This window comes from Hypanus sabinus, chromosome X2, assembly GCF_030144855.1.
Source record: "Hypanus sabinus isolate sHypSab1 chromosome X2, sHypSab1.hap1, whole genome shotgun sequence".
Taxonomy (NCBI): Eukaryota; Metazoa; Chordata; class Chondrichthyes; order Myliobatiformes; family Dasyatidae; genus Hypanus; species Hypanus sabinus.
The window spans coordinates 8,714,988-8,731,032 of NC_082739.1; the positions used below are offsets into that span (position 1 = coordinate 8,714,988).

The 16,045-nt window shown below is 39.9% G+C and overlaps 1 protein-coding gene across 1 annotated transcript; it reads left to right on the plus strand.

Annotated features, from left to right (window-relative positions):
- Positions 1-1,128: 1,128 nt before the first annotated feature.
- LOC132385129 (interleukin-18-like) lies at positions 1,129-14,054 on the plus strand. Its single transcript, XM_059956928.1, has 5 exons — positions 1,129-1,238; positions 4,494-4,711; positions 6,453-6,596; positions 9,971-10,128; positions 12,966-14,054. The coding sequence occupies exons 2-5, from the start codon at positions 4,699-4,701 to the stop codon at positions 13,167-13,169; spliced, it is 519 nt and encodes a 172-aa protein (XP_059812911.1). The 5' UTR covers positions 1,129-1,238; positions 4,494-4,698; the 3' UTR covers positions 13,170-14,054.
- The last annotated feature ends 1,991 nt before the right edge of the window (positions 14,055-16,045 follow it).

Here is a 16,045-nt window from a genome sequence, read left to right on the forward strand (position 1 = left end):
CCCAACTGCACATTCTCATCCACCCTCAGTACCTTTTCATTCCCTTGCCCTTGCTAATGCAATATCTAATCATTTCCACCATAAAATATTTAAGGATTCTTCCTCTTTTCTTTCGGGGAGACCTGATGAGAGGGGAAAAAATCATTGTCTCTTTATCTTATAAATAGACACCTTTATTTTCAAACAATAAACTTCTCTTTTCCACAAGGAAACTTTCTTAGGGTTCTATATGTTTCAATCAAGTTCCCTCTTTTCTAATTTATTGCTGGTCAACCCATTGAGTTCCTCTAGTGTTTGTGTGTTGCTCCAGCAAATCCATGGCTGGCCTTCCCAAACTTTTCTCAACCTGCATACTCACTAACTGCTACGTTTCAATGTACATTTTTTTAACATTTCAATGAAGTAAACTTTAATAGAGTAAATGAAATTCAGAAAACACAGATGCTGGAAAATTGAAATTAAAAAAAAAGAGAAAATGTTGGAAACGGTCAATGTCTGTGAAAAGAGAAAAAGAATCATCATTTCAGGCCTAAGACAAAGAGTATGCTGCTTGAGGCATATTAATGTTCTCTTTCTGCATATGCTGCCTGACCTGCTGCATGTTTCCAGCATTTTCATTTTTTATTCGTCAAGTGCAATTTCAGCCAGTGTAATTACAGCTTTTCTTAAATATGAAGACCAATTTCGTACATAGTACTCCAGCTCTAGTCTGCCTAATGTCTATATATCTTAAACATAACATCCCTGAAGCAATAAACAATACCATTCTGTAAGCTTTCCACTAACTTTCTACAATTTTATGGACCATGGATCATGGACAATCACATCCTAATTCCTCTGCATCTCAGTTGCCTGCAATTCCTCAGCATTTAGATGTAAGAATAAAACTTGGACACTATTTTAGTGCAAAGTGATCAAAGTTTTGCTAAACTGCAGTGATGAGGGTCGAAGGGAAGTGGCTGTTCCAAAACTTGGTGGTGGGGGACTAAAGTCTTCTGAATCTCTTGCCTGACAATAGCAGCTAAAGTATGGTATGGCCTGAATGGTAAGAATTTTTGTTGGATGCTGCCTTTATGAGACAGCACCTCCTTGTGGATTCTAGCAATGGCTGGGAACCTTGTGGGGCCCTGATATTTTGGGCAGAGTCCACAACTTCCTGCAGCTTCTTCCATTTCTGTGCTTTTGAATTGCCATACTAGACCATGAATCACTGAGGATTCTTTCAAAAGTACACCTGTGTAAGTTTGGTGCAGTGTTTGGTGAAAGGCCAAACCTCCTTAATCTCCTAAGGAAGTAAAAATGCTGGTGTGCATTCCTTCTGACTGTATCCATGTGCTAGGCCCAGGACAGGTCAACTGAAATGTTAACTACCCAGGAATTCACAGCTGCTTTCTCTCTCCACCACTAATCTCCTAGTTTAGACTGGTGCACTTTGTTTTCTTTTCACTTCCTGAATTCAACAATCTGCTCTTCAGCTTTACTGACCTCGTAGCCTCTCAGATGTTTTATAGGTAGAGTTTTTAAAAAGGAAACCCTTTCCACTTTGATTCATTGTGAATAGAATGGATTGGTTTGGTAGCACAATAGCTGTGAAAATATGGTGAGATGCTGAGTCTTGATCTGTTGATGCTTTATGATGCTTTAAGTATAAGGAAAGATATTTGCTGATTGTATTATATCTCCTGTACATATATTTTTATGAATATAACTTATGTTGACATTCTAAAATCAGGATATGCAAATCATTCTTTTACCACAGTGTTGTGAGAAGTGTGCCTTGCTTATATTTATGAATGAACTAAAAGGGCCATGACCTGTTTGATGGTTACATGACAAAATGGCCTCTCTGAAGTTTCTGCAGTGATACACAAGTGGCCACACGTGAGGCTGCTTAACAAGCTATGAGCCCCGGTATTACTGAAAGATTCTAGCATGGATAAAACAGTGGCTGATTAGCAGGAGGCAAAGTGTGGGAATAAAGGGGGCCTTTTCTGACCGGCTGCTGGTGACTAATGGTGTTCCACAGAGGTCTGTGTTGGGACTAATTCTTTTTATGTTTTCTGTCAGTGATTTGGATGATAGAATTGATGGCTTTGTTGCAAAGTTTGCAGACTCTATGAAGGTAGGTAGAGGGGCAGTAGTTTTGAAGAAGTACAGAGGCTACAGAAGGATTTAGACAGATTAGGAGAATGGACAAAGAAATGGCAGATGGAAAGTGTATGGTTATGTACTTTGGTTGAAGAAATGAAAGGGTTGACTATGTTTTAAAATGAGGCACAAAGGGACTTGGGAGTCCTTGTGCAGGATTCTCTAAAGGTTACTTTGCAGGTTGAATCTGTGGTGAGGAAGGCAAATGCAAAGTTGACATTCATTTAAAGAGGACTAGAATATGAAAGCAAGGATGCAATGTTGACACTTTATGAAGCACTGGAGAGGCCTCACTTGGAGTATTGTGAGCACTTTTGGGCCCCTTATCTTCGAAAGGATGTGCTAAAACTGGAGGGGGTTCAAAAGAGGTTCACGAAATGATTCCGGGATTGAAAGGCTTGTCATATGAAGAGCGTCTGATGGCTCTGGGCCTGTAATCACTTGAATTCAGAAGAATGAAGGGTGACCTCATGAAACCTATCAAATGGTGAAAGGCCTTTATAGGGTGGATGTGGAGAGGATGTTTCTTATGGTGGGAGGGTCTAGGACCAAAGGACACAGCCTCAGAATAGAGGGGCATCCTTTTAAAATGGATATGTGGAGGAATTTCTTTAGCTGGAGAGTGGTGAATCTGTGGCGTTCTATGGAGCCCAAGTCTTTATGTATATTTAAGGCAAAGGTTGATAGATTCTTGATTGGTCGGGGCATTAAAGGATACAGAGAGAAGGCAGGAGATTGGGGATGAGAGGAAAATTGTATCAACCATGATGGCATGGTGGAGCAGACTCGATGGGCCAAGCGGCCTAATTCGGCTCCTGTATCTTAAAAGGCATAAACTCTGATAATTCAAAGTTCAAAGTACAATTTATTATCAGAGTGCATACATGTTATCACACACAACCCTGAGATTCTTTTTCTGCGGGCATACTCAGCAAATCTATAGAACAGTAACTGTAAATTGTAAACATCAGGAACTGTTATCTGTAAACAAACTGTGCAAATGCAGATAAAAAAACACAATAACAAGCATGAAATAACAATATAACAGAGTCATTAAATGAGTGTAGCTATCACCTTTTGACTGTTGAGGGGTAGAACTGTTCCTAAACCTGGTGGTGTGAGTCCTGAGGCTCTTGTACCTTCTACATGATGGCAGCAGAGAGAAAAGAGCATGGCCTGGGTGGTGAGGGTCTTTAATTATAGATGATGTTTTTCTACGGCAACATTTCATGTAGATGTGCTTAATGGTTGGAAAGACCAAATCCACCGCCTTTTGTAGGATTTTCCACTCAAAGGCATTGGTGTTCCTGTACCGAGCTGTAATGCAGCCAGTCAGCACACTCTCCACCACACATCTATAGAGATTTGCCAAGGTTTTCGATGACATGCCAAATCTCTGTAAACCCCTGATGAAGTAGAGACGCTGTCATGCTTTCTCCACAATTGTATTTATATGATGGGTCCAGGACAGATCCTCTGAGATAGTGACTCCCAGGAATTTAAAGTCACTGACCCTGTCCACGTCTGATCCTCCGATGATTACTGGCTCATGGACTTCTGGTTTGAGGTCTTCCCAGGTCTTGTTGACAGTGAGTGAGAGGTTGTTGTTATTACACCACTCAGCTGAGTCTTCAATCTCCCTCGTTTATGCTGATTTATCTAGGCTAGAGTTTCGATGTGTTTCAAACTTTGAACAATGCACACCAAAATGTGATGCTCATGTCAGTTCCAAACAGTATACAAGTATCTTTGAGTGGCCTTGCTCTGTAAACTGATATTCTACTCTTCCATCGTATAACAACTGTATTTATGCAGTCCTTGTCATCCTGAAAAAACATTAGTACTTGTAGGATACATGTGAGAATTTTGTAGGATACAGTTTGAATTATGGATGTGATGCCTTGCATTTTTACACTCCTCTGCCCTGATAGTAGCCTCCGTATGTCCTTTCCCAACATAACTCCCTCTTTGTGTTGCTTTAATTTCCTACCTATCTGTGTCATCAGCAAATTTTACAACCAGCCTTTTCCTGTTTCATTGGGAGCATTGGGAGAACTCAGATTGTCAAGCACAATCTGTGGAAGCAAAAGATATTTGCTGACGTTTCAGGTTCAGACCTGGAGTCCGCTCTGAGAATGAACTGGAAAGCTTGACAGGATATGGCAGTACGGGAGGGGATGGTTAGAAGTTATCAGGCAATGGATAGAGCCAGATGAAGAGGGGATGAATAAATGGAAACACTTTGGAGGTGGGGGGGGATTGACCTCATGTAATTGAATATGAGATGAAGTTCCTTCCAATTTGTAATTTCCCATATGAATTTGTTTCCCACCCGACACCCGCAGCCAAGTTTGGCAATATAAAGCCCCGCCTGTTACAGTTCACCTCAGCGAGCGAGAGAGAGCGAGCGATGCCCTCTTGAATCAGATGATCAGTAACTAAATCACCAATTGTAGTAAAAAGGAGAACTAAACACTGGAGCCTTTCAAAGCTATTCCGGCACGTTTCAAAGCGTCAGTATTCACTCGCGTCAGAACAGGTGCAGCAACGATGTCCTGCAGAGGTGAGTTCGAAGTAAAGTTTTTTGACTTTATTAGTTTCTTTAAATATTTCTTTCATCGTTAAAATAACAGTTTGAAGGAAGGTGTTGCCATTACCGGATAGCAAAATACTCAAGCAAGGAAACAACAACCTCTCGTTTTCATGTTAAGAATCCTGCAGAGGCGCAAAAATTCACAGCGAAATCGAGCAGTAGAAAACTACCGGAGGAAATTTTTATGGTTCCGCTCACGCTTGCTGCCTAACCACTATGCCTCTTTGCCTGAGTCAGTCGGACATCGCTCGCTCTATTTGTCCTTCTCCACGTGCCGTTCTCTCTCAGCATCAATCTATATAACTATATGTCTCTGCTTCTTCCTTTGTTTATTCGCCAACTCCTTTTCTATCCATAACTCAGCTTACTTTTTCTCATTGTTTTCCTCCCTTCTGTATTTTTATCTGTTTCTCTCCATTTGCTCGCGCCTGAACTCGCGTCCTCTCCACTCTTTAATCCACTTCTTTTAGATTAATTCGAAGCCAAGGATTTACTTAGGTTAGGCAACTTGTTTGTAAATTGTGTTTGTAAAGTGTTAAAACAATAACAAATGGTGTTAAAACTTGCTAGATCTCCTGCGTTTTGTGGGGGTTATCCAAATAAGTCAAATAACCTTTTACAGCGTTAGTGGTACAGTTCATTTTAACTTTCCATTAGTGAATGCTCTTTCCTGAATATTGAGCAGAAAAGCAGCAAAGAGTACCTGACGTTGTCACAGCAGAAAACCTGTTACAAAGTTATCAAAATAATTTTAAATAGTCAAAGCGGATTGTTAAAAAGGAAAATGCGTTTCGAGCCTGCAGTCGCCTGGCAGATGAGCATGAACTAGTAGATAAGTAGAAAAAAATCGATAAATTATAACGCGCCATCTTTTCTTTCATGCAAAACTTGGATAATAAACTAAAGATTGTGTGTGGAAATTTTCGAGACTGCAGTCGGTAATTAATATTCACACGTCTTAGAAGGAATCTAGAGAGCCTAGTCTGAATCATTCCCCCGGTCCGCGCCTAATGACCGATGAAATATCTCCAGCCCGCTCTCCTCTCTTCTCCAGTAGATACTCCCACAGCTCACTCCCGTGAACTCGTTCCCCAGACTTCTTTCCCTCAGCCCTTCCCCTTCAATCCCGTGCCCCTCTCACTCCCCTGCCTCCTTACCTCTCCTTCCACTGACACAACTCCCCTGACCTCCCACAGACCTCTTCCCCTCAATTGCCCCCTCCCCATCACTTTCCCCTCGATTCCCATGACCCCTCCCCAATGTCCCTTACCGTCTTTGCATCCCCTCCCAAAGAGCCCACCCCTTGCCTTATACCACATCTACTACACTCCATTTTCCATTTTCTTGGAGATCCATTTTCATGCAGGCATTGTAAGAAAAAAAGGAAGTACAATAGAATCTTATGGAAAAAAATACAACTGAGAACATGCGTTGTAAAGAGTTCTTGAAAGTTGGACTGTAGGTTAGAGAATCAGTTCAGTGTTGAGGTGAGTGAAGTTATCCATGCTAGTTCAGGAGCCTGATGGTTGTCTGTTAATACATGTATCTGAATCTATTAGGACCTAAAGCTTCTGTACCCCGTACCTGATGCAAGAAGAGGAAAATGGTCTGGAAGCACTACTTGTTAAAAGTAACTTTCTGACTCATGCAGTTACGGTCTTGTTGTTTCTGACCATAATTAATGCATGTCATCGTTTTTTTTTCTTAATAGGTCAGACTGTTTGCTTCAAAACATATAATGTACATAAACGTTGCATCAAAAATATAAATGGTAAGATCCTCAAGGTTCACAGTCAAGGGAGGCTAGAGCCTGTGGCATACTTTCATAGTTATCCTTCTCCTCAATCTGAAACAGGTTAGTATACTCTTAATATACTTAACCCAGTTGAACATGAATTTGCTCAGTAGAATGAAGCAGAGAAAAGCATTTTTTGGATGTTCTATCAGTGCCATCTAGTTAGAAAGTATTGTAAAACTTTAAACCACAATGTTGTGATTAAACTAATGATACATTTGTATGTGGTTCATATCTTTCCATTCCATGCATATTCATGTATGTAACTAAGAACCTCTCAACAATCTCTGTTAATCTCCCTCTCCCCCAGCAGCAAATTCCAGGAACCCACCACTCTCTGCTTAAAATACTTCCCCCATACATCTCCTTTGAATCCCCCCCCCACCCCCCCGCCTCACCTTAAATGCATGCATGTCCTTTAGTATTAGACATTTTGGTGCTGGGAACAACATAGTAACTTGTTTATCTATGCATCTCAAAAATTTACAGTTTATAGAGAATATTGGAAAACTCTACCTTATTAGTCCAACTTGACCTTTCTTTCCTGATGACACCAAAAATTAAAAAAAATCTACCATTTATCAAATTCCATTTTGGAAGTTATTTCGTTCAGGCAAAAACTTCCAGATCACATCTGGGGGTATAAGAACACTTCTCAAATGTTCTTTGTTTTGATTGTGTTGCCAATTAAATAAAAACACATAACACAATGACTTTGCCAAACAATTCTTTATTCATAACGATTGATTCATACAACTCAACTGTTTACCATGTCATTTAAAACAATCACTTAACTCTTTAGCTTTACGAATAGTTTAGTTACTTGTGCAACTCTTTAGTTTCTCACCTTTCAAAACACAGTCTGTTTCTGTTACCCACTTTTGAATCTGGTCTGAATTTGATCTCAGCAAGTTCTTTTCTGAACCCCTGGCTCAGGGTTGCCTTGCTTTGTCCTTCAAAGGCACTGCTGCTGGTGTTCTCATAAGGTAACATTTTATACACTTCTTCACAGACCTCCCAAACAGTGCTTAATTTATAGCCTTAATTCTAGTCCTTATATGTACGTGCATGTGTTTCCATAATTCCTTCAAATAGTCAATTATTTTAACCATTTGTTTCTTAAATTCTCAGAATGTTTATCTGAGATTTATAACCTGCCAAGGGTTCCTTGTCACAGGATGTCTGTCAGGTTGCAAATACTCCCTAGCAGCTTGTCCTATCACAAACAAGGGAAAATCTGCAGATGCTGGTAATCCAAGCAACACACACAAAATGCTGAGGGAACTCAGCAGGCCGGGCAATATCTATGGAAAAGAGTACATTTCAGGCTGAGACCCTTCATCAGGACTGGGTGCATTGGGGTTGGGTCCTGCTGAAGGGTCTCGGCCCGAAACATTGACTGCACTCTTTTCCATAGATGCTGCCTGGCCTGCTGAGTTCCTCCCACTTTTTGTGTGGCTGCTCATCCTGTCTTCCAGATAACCGTCAGTGAGCAACCAAAAGAGCAAAAATAACCCTTCATCGATTTTAATTCCATTTTTTTTGTTTTATCTTCTCTTATCTACATTGCCTCTTCAAACCCCATGAATTTTTTTCTAACCCAATGACTTGACATTCCTGCCCCAGAGCTCCAAGTGCAGAGATTACTAAACAAGGCAACATAAAAGGTGAAGAAGAAGGCATAGGCCATTCTTCTCATAGGTCAGGACATAGAATACAAAGTTAAATTGCAATTTTACAAAACTGTTGAGTATTCTGTGTACTTCTGCTTGTCATGCTATGTGGTTTCACTGGTGAGAATGCAGAGGAAATTCTTTACAATGTTGGCTGGATTGGAGAATTTAAGTTACGGGGAGAGATTTACGGGGTTTGTTTTCCCAAGACAATTGATGGGTGATAAGATTGAAGTACAAACGTATATAATTAAATGTGAAGCATGGGTGGGGTATATAGTCCAAACCTCTTTTTCCCATGTAATAAAGGGTAGCAAAAACAAGAGAACATAGATTTAACTGAGACACAAGAGAGACTGCAGATACTGAAAATTGTGGAGGGACTCAGCCGGTGAGGCAGTATCTATGGAGGAAAATGAACAGACAACACTTTGGGTCTAGGTCTGTTCTCATAGGTTTAAGATGAGAAAAAGGAGTTTTAAAGGGGATCTGAGGGGAAGGATTTTAGACAGAGAGCGGTTAATCTCTGGAATGGAGAAGGTGGTGGAATCAAATCTAATTTCTACTTGAAAGGCATTCAGACATATACTAAAATAGGCAAGGCTTAGAAGGATATAGTCTTAATGCGGGATAATGGGATTAGTGTAGATCGGTAAAAAGGTCAGCGAAGGCATAGTAGGCCGATAGGCCTGTTTCTATACCGTACAAGACTATATCACAGGTTTTCACCCGGCTCACAGAAAGGGATGTCTGATAATATTTCTGAATGAATTAATAGTCAGTTCTCGGCTTCTTGTGATACATTGTTAACAACGTTACAGATAACTTCACAACTTCCCACTAGAGTACAGCAGAAACAACAAATGCATATCATTCTGGGGGGGGGGGGGGAAGTACTTCCATTTAGCAGGGCAGCATTGCAGCTGGTGGTAAAGATTAAGTTTCATATTGCTTGATAAGTTGTGTAGCTTCATGTGATCAGCGTGCCAGGTATGGTTTCCAATTTATGTTAGGATTTTTACTTAAAGACTAAATGGATATGTGACATGTTTTAAGATGGAGAATCCTATAGTGGCAGTCTCTTTACCTGCACAGGACTTCTCTTGGGAAAACCAATGACAATGACATGCTATCACTCAGTCAGTCTTCTGCCTTGATTGTAATTTTTGTGTTTGATACTGTTTATTCCCTGCACTCTACACCCTTCCTCATCCATAAACATTACCAGTGTTAAAATTGATCAAAAACTCTGCAATTCCACATCCCTTGATCTTTCAGAATTCAAAATTTCAGTGATTGGACACCTGTGGACTTCACTAGTGGAGAAACCCAAAGATTTACAACTTTGTCAATAATGTGTCTATTGTATTATATAACTCTCTAAGAATTTTACCACTGAGTGTTTTCACTGAAGCTGTACATACATGTACGTGTGCGTAGGACGATAAATTTAGGATGACACACAAATTTGTGAAGCGTTCCATCGTTTTCGAGAGTGGCACAGTGGTGTTGCTGTTTACAGCATCACCAATTACTGATTGGGGTTCAATTCCCACCGCTTTCTATAAGGGGTTTGTACGCTCTCCTCTTGACCTCTTTCCTCCAGGTGCTCTGGATTCCTCCCACATTCCAAAGTTGTATCATCAGGGTTAGAGTTGGTAAGTTGTGGGCTGCCCCCAGCACAAATCCTGCTGATTTGATTTCAAGCAGTCTTTCAACATAATTTTAACAGCTGTTGTAACTGATTTTGTTTTAAAACAGATCACGATGGCATAGATTTTTCTCTGGTGCTCTATAAAAAACTGTTGAATATCCAAATGCCAGCAGGCATCCCAATTGTGTTTGAGATTACAGTCAATGGATCGGTCTATCACATGTACTGTACTGAGGAAGAAAACCGAAAAGTCTTGAAGTTTAAGGTAAAAAAAAATTTAGTTAACAGACCTAATACAATGAGATGGCCATGGGTGTCACAAACTAATGTTATCAGAGTTAAAAACAACAGAAGAGTAGATAATGTACAGTGTTTAAGGGCTTAATGTCTAGGCAGCTGCATAGGACCCTAAGACATAGGAGCAGAATTAGGCCATTTGACCCATTGAGTCTGTCCACTATTTCATCATGGCTTACTTATTATCTCTCAATCCCATTCTCCTGCCTTCTGTAACCTTTGACATCCTTACTAACCAAGACCTTAACCCAGGCATGGGCAAACTACGGCCCGCGGGCCATATGCGGCCCGTTAAGCTTTTTAATCCGGCCCGCAGAACTTGATGAAATTATATTAATAAACCTTAACGTTTTTTCCCCGCAATTCTGGCGTTTTCCCAATAGATGACGCACTCTATATACATTGACCTTTGTTGAGGTGCAGTGTATTACTCCACATTTGCGCTTTACTTTGTGACCTTGTGGCGACCCATTTCCTGGCACATCCGAACTGGCTCACAATTAGCCAGCGTTCCGGCTAAGAGAGATAGCCTGCGGGGATTTGCGAGCACAGAGCTCCGCATACCGGCGCGCTCTCGCTGCTTTGTCATTGTGCGGGTCGTTGTTGAGTTTTGGCACAGGGGACAATTGAATAAGAAGGAGCAGGACAAGTAGACCTGCATCTCCTACCGTTTTTGAAATAAAAACAGTCAGGAGGAGAGTGATGATGATAATATCTTGAAGGATAACAGAATTTTCAGTGCTTTAAAATAATAACTGTTACTATTTAAAAAAGCTGTATTTTATTCATTTAATTTTCAGTGTTTTAAAAGTCATTTCAATAAATAGCTAAATACCATGGGACCAAAGACAGATATTTTGTTGTAATGCATTTGTTCATTTTCAATTGAAATTAAAGCACGTTTTCTACATATCCCATGATATTTTATTTTCTCTTATGAGGTGTATTACCAAAACACTCGGTCCATCTGCTCCTGGTCCGGCCCCCCTGTCAAATTTTAGAACCCTTTGTGGCCCTCAAGTCAAAAAGTTTGCCCACCCCTGCCTTAACCACTGCTTTAAATTTCGTCAATGATTTGGCCTCCACGGCTGTCTGCAGCAATGAACTCCAGAGATTCCCCACCCTATGGCTAAAGAAATTCCTCCTCCCCACTATTTACAGAGTTAATAGTGGGGAAAAATTACACAAGCATACAGAATTAGAAGTCTCAAACTCAAGGTGGTTTCACAACTGAATAGCACTCATCCAAAGACCTTTCTAAGCTACAGCTTCTACATCCATCATGTAAGCCCTAACATCAGTGATTTAGTCTACTACTGCAGAGTTGGAAATGTAACCAGTTTGCTTATCATTGGATGTGGAAAACAGCAATTTGAAATAACTTTAAATTAAAAAAAGATTGGGCCTATTTCAAGAAAATATTATCCAAGATGTTTAGTAACTCTTGCAATGGACTTTATGATGGGCTGCTTAGTGTTTAGATAGTGTAAGATGTGGTTATAACTCAAATCAGGAAAAAAATCTATAAACATTTTTAAGGAGTATGCAGATAGATTCAGTTAGTGGTAAGATGTGAAACACTACTTTCAATTAAGATTTGTCAGACCAAGCAATGTTTTTCCAATCTTCACCTGTCCAGTTTTGTTGAGCCTATGCCTATTCTCGACTCAGTTTCTTGTTCTTGACTGACAGAAGTGGAACCCGATGTGTCCTTCTGCTGCTGTAGCCCATCCACTTCAAGGTTCAACATGTTGCATGTTCACAGATGCTCTTCAGCACACCACTGTTGTAATGCATGGTGATTTCAGTTACCGTTGCCTTCCTGTAAGCTTGAACCCATTCATTCATTCTCCTCTGACCTCGCTCAATAACAAGGCATTTTTGACCACAGAACTACCACTCACTAGATTTTCCCACCACATCTTTCTCTGTAAACTCTAGAGACTGTTGGATGTGAACATCCCAGGAGTTCAACAGTTTGAGATACTCAAACCACCTCACATTGGCACCAGCAATCATTACTCGGTCAAAGTTACATAGAACACATTTCTTCCCCATTTGATGTTTGGTCTGAACAACAGCTGAACAGGTCTGCATGGTTTTATGTATAGAGTTGCTGCCATCTGATTGGCTGATTAGAAATTTTTGCATTAACAAGCAGATGTATTTAAGTGGTCACTGAATTACACTGGTGTTCCTTTATTCCCTGAAATTGCAGGTTCACTATTGGGCCATAAAAGCAGATAGTAATAATTTCAAGTTGTAATATAATGTGGACATTTTATGTTAGCTCCAGCTCCTCATCCACCATCAGTAATACAGTGAGACACCATAATGGAGTAGATCCTTGTGGAGAAGGTGCAGGGATTACTACATTTATGTGCACGAGTCATTGCATTTTCACTGTTTTTTCTTTGTCCTTTTATTACTTTACTTTCATCTCATTTGAATTTAATTCACAATATTTACATTAACAACATTTAAAAGGCACTTGGACAAGTGCATGGATAGGAAAGAAACTATGGGCCAAACGGGCAAATGAGACTAGCTTAGATCAGAATTTGGTTAGCATGGACTCATTGGGTCAAAGGACCTGTTTCTTTCACCATCCCTAAATTGTTGCACAGATGGGCTTGATTCTATGATTCACCGGGTCCAAGATGTATTACTTAAAGATGCCAAGGTCAGAATATAGTTCTAACAAAAATCACAGTATGTCTATATAACCTTAGCTAGTAAGCACTCAGGACAAGTGAGCAATTTGTTGTGCAATGAGACTCTAAACAAAAATTCTTTTAATTTTAGGAAGGCTCTGCTCCAAGAAAAGTGCAAGAGAATATGAAGAACTTAATCTTTTTCCTGCAGGACTTTGATGATATCTATTACAAATTCGAATCTGCATGGGCACTCGGCTGGTTCTTGGGCACTGAGACAGATGGCACTTTCACTTTGAAGGAAGTTCAGGCGAGGGATGATGAAACAATAGCTGTCTCCTTGAATGAAGTATAAGATTCCTATCCTATGCTTAATAGCCAATATCTGCTTGTTTGTGTAATCATTCATTTACAATATTGCTGATATTAACACTCTTTCAAATGATGTATTAAGTTTTCTGATAACTTGTCAGCATTGAGAATACCAATCCCAAGCTGTAAAAATCATTTTTACATCAGGGCTTAGAAGTGATCCCTGATACGCTTCAGTCACACAGTTCAAAATGTTGAAATGATAAGCTAAGTAATTACAGCTCAACTAACTTAAATAAGGCAATTGGTGAATCAATTAGATTAATCCTAAGAGCATTAGGGAGGCACAATGAGGCAAGGGAACATCCAAGGAGGACATCAAGTGATACAAAGTAAAAGAAACACCTTTGGATGGTATGCCAGCACTATAAAAGTTGTAGACTGGGCCAGTGAGGTTGATGTATGTGTACTCTTTCTCTCAGTATGGTTATAGAACATAGAAGAGTACAGCACAGGAACAGGCCCTTTGGCCCACAGTGGTGTGCCAAACCAGCTAAAAAGTAAATCAAAAACACCCAACACTAATCCCTCCATCTTCCTCACATTCATGTGCCTATCCAAATGTCTCTTAAAAGCCCCTCATGTGTTAGCCGCCTCCACCATACCAGGCAGTGCATTCCAGACATCCACAACTCTTTAAGTAGAAAATTTACCTCTCACATCTTCCTTGAACCTACTCTCTCACTTTCTACACTGTAACTTCTTGCAACACTACTTAAAACATCACATTGTATCCAGCATGTAGTTCTGTTCCCATTACAAAGTGACCTTTACTAACAGTGCACTGGGACTGCTAATACAAACCAATAAATATATATTTATTTATTGTAATTAGTCTGTATATTATGTCTTCACATATTTTTAACAAACTTGAATATGTCTTGTGAATATGTATCAATGTCTGTAATGAAGAATGCCGGGAACAGCAAATCAGACACGTGCAGTGTGCTTTTCAACTGCCCTTTATAATATGTTGGCAGTGTTTGACTATACAAGTTCACTTTCATACATAGAACAGAGATTTCTTTCCTCTCCCATGATCTGCAGTAGTTGGGGCCATGGGGGCAGTCCATTCAGGATGTTAGCTACTCAAAATATTGACAGAATGAAGCTTCAGGCCTCCAACTTCCTAAACAATTAAATACAATTATTTTAATTTTGAAACTTTTGCAAGGAGTCTTGGCCCAAAACATCAACTGTTTATTCATTTCCATAGATGCATTTTGTGTGCTGCTTTGAAACTTAAGTGATGGCTTACGTATTAAAAGCTTCCACTTAAGCTCATTAACAAGTACTTTACAGTCACAAAAGGCTGACTTGCAAAATGCAGCTATCAAATTCCCCAAGTTTAAATTGAAACAATTAAATCCTTAAAACTTTTATGTTCTGAGTCTAAATTTGCACAAAAGACAAGGGAAACCAAATGAAGATGAGATGATTAAGAAGTGGGAACAACTGAGTTAAATTTCCAGTTCTGGGTTATATTTCTGTATCAAGATTAACAGTAATCATAACATAAAAAACTGGATTTTGACCTGCTGTCAAAATACTGATTCAATGCAATTACCTAAACATTATGGAAAGGTTTTACCAGACCTAGTTTAACAAAAGGATGAAATGAGGGGAAGCTAGTCTTATTTTTTGGACTGATACTTTAAATTTTTTTCCATCTTGCCTTACCGTAAGATCTCAGTTCTTTGGGTCTCTCCACACCCCTACCCATTCCCCGCACAAATCACTGCTCATCCACTAATTTTTTGCTTAGGGCTGTTGAGAGGATATTCAGGAAGCCCACTTCCAGTACTACAAGATGGGAGAGAAGCATTTAAAATCGCGTCCCCACCCCCCACCCCCTCAGTTTTTCTCACTCCATACTTTATGCAGGTTGGTAGTCTTATCACTTTTCAGGACAATTGGAATGCTCCAGACAAGAAATAATTGTTCAATTTGGTTATTAATGCTATAAGGAATAGCAATTTAATATCCATTAGCAACCCCTTTTTAGCTGAATGGCTTCCAAGGCCGATTAGTAGCCAATCATATCATTGTGAATATTGAGTCACAATTATCCAACTAGGGATTTCCATCTCTAAAGCGAACCAGTAGATTGTGTTTGCCTGTCCAGTTCAAAGCAAGGACATGGGGAGAGCCAGCCATGAAATTAAAAGCTCATGTGCACAAAGTCACCAAGAGTAGTGGGAAACTGGAATATTGGGAAAACTTTAAAAAGCAACAAAGAACCACTAAGCGAGCAATAGAGGGAAAATAAGATTATGAATGTAGACTAGCACGAAATATAAAAAGGGAGTAAATTTTTTTATAATTATATAAAGTGGAAAAGGGTGGCCAAAGTGAATGTCGGTCCCTTGGTGGACGAGAAGGGGGAATTGATATTGGGTAATGGAAGAAATGGCCGAAGCTTTGACTAACTATTTTGGGTTGGTTTTCACGGTGGAGGACACATCTAATATGTCGAAGAGAAATGATATAGATGTGATGGGAAGTGAATTCCTCAATATAATAGCTATCACTAAAGGGGTAGTGCTGAGCAAACTTGTGGGCTTAAAGATAGACAAGTCCCCGGTCCTGATGGAATGCATCCCAAGGTACCGAAAGAAATGGCAGAGGTTATAGCTGAGGCTCTGGTGATAACTTATCAAAATTCTCTGGACTCCAGGCAGGTTCCGGCAGATTGGAAGAAGGCAAATGTCACACCACTGTACAAAAATTAAATGTAGGCAAAAGACAGGTAACTATAGGCCAGTTAGCCAACTATAGGCTTTCATTAAAGAAGAAATAGTGAGGCATCTGGAAAGAAATGGATCTGTCAGGCAGACGCAGCATGGATTCAGCAAAGGC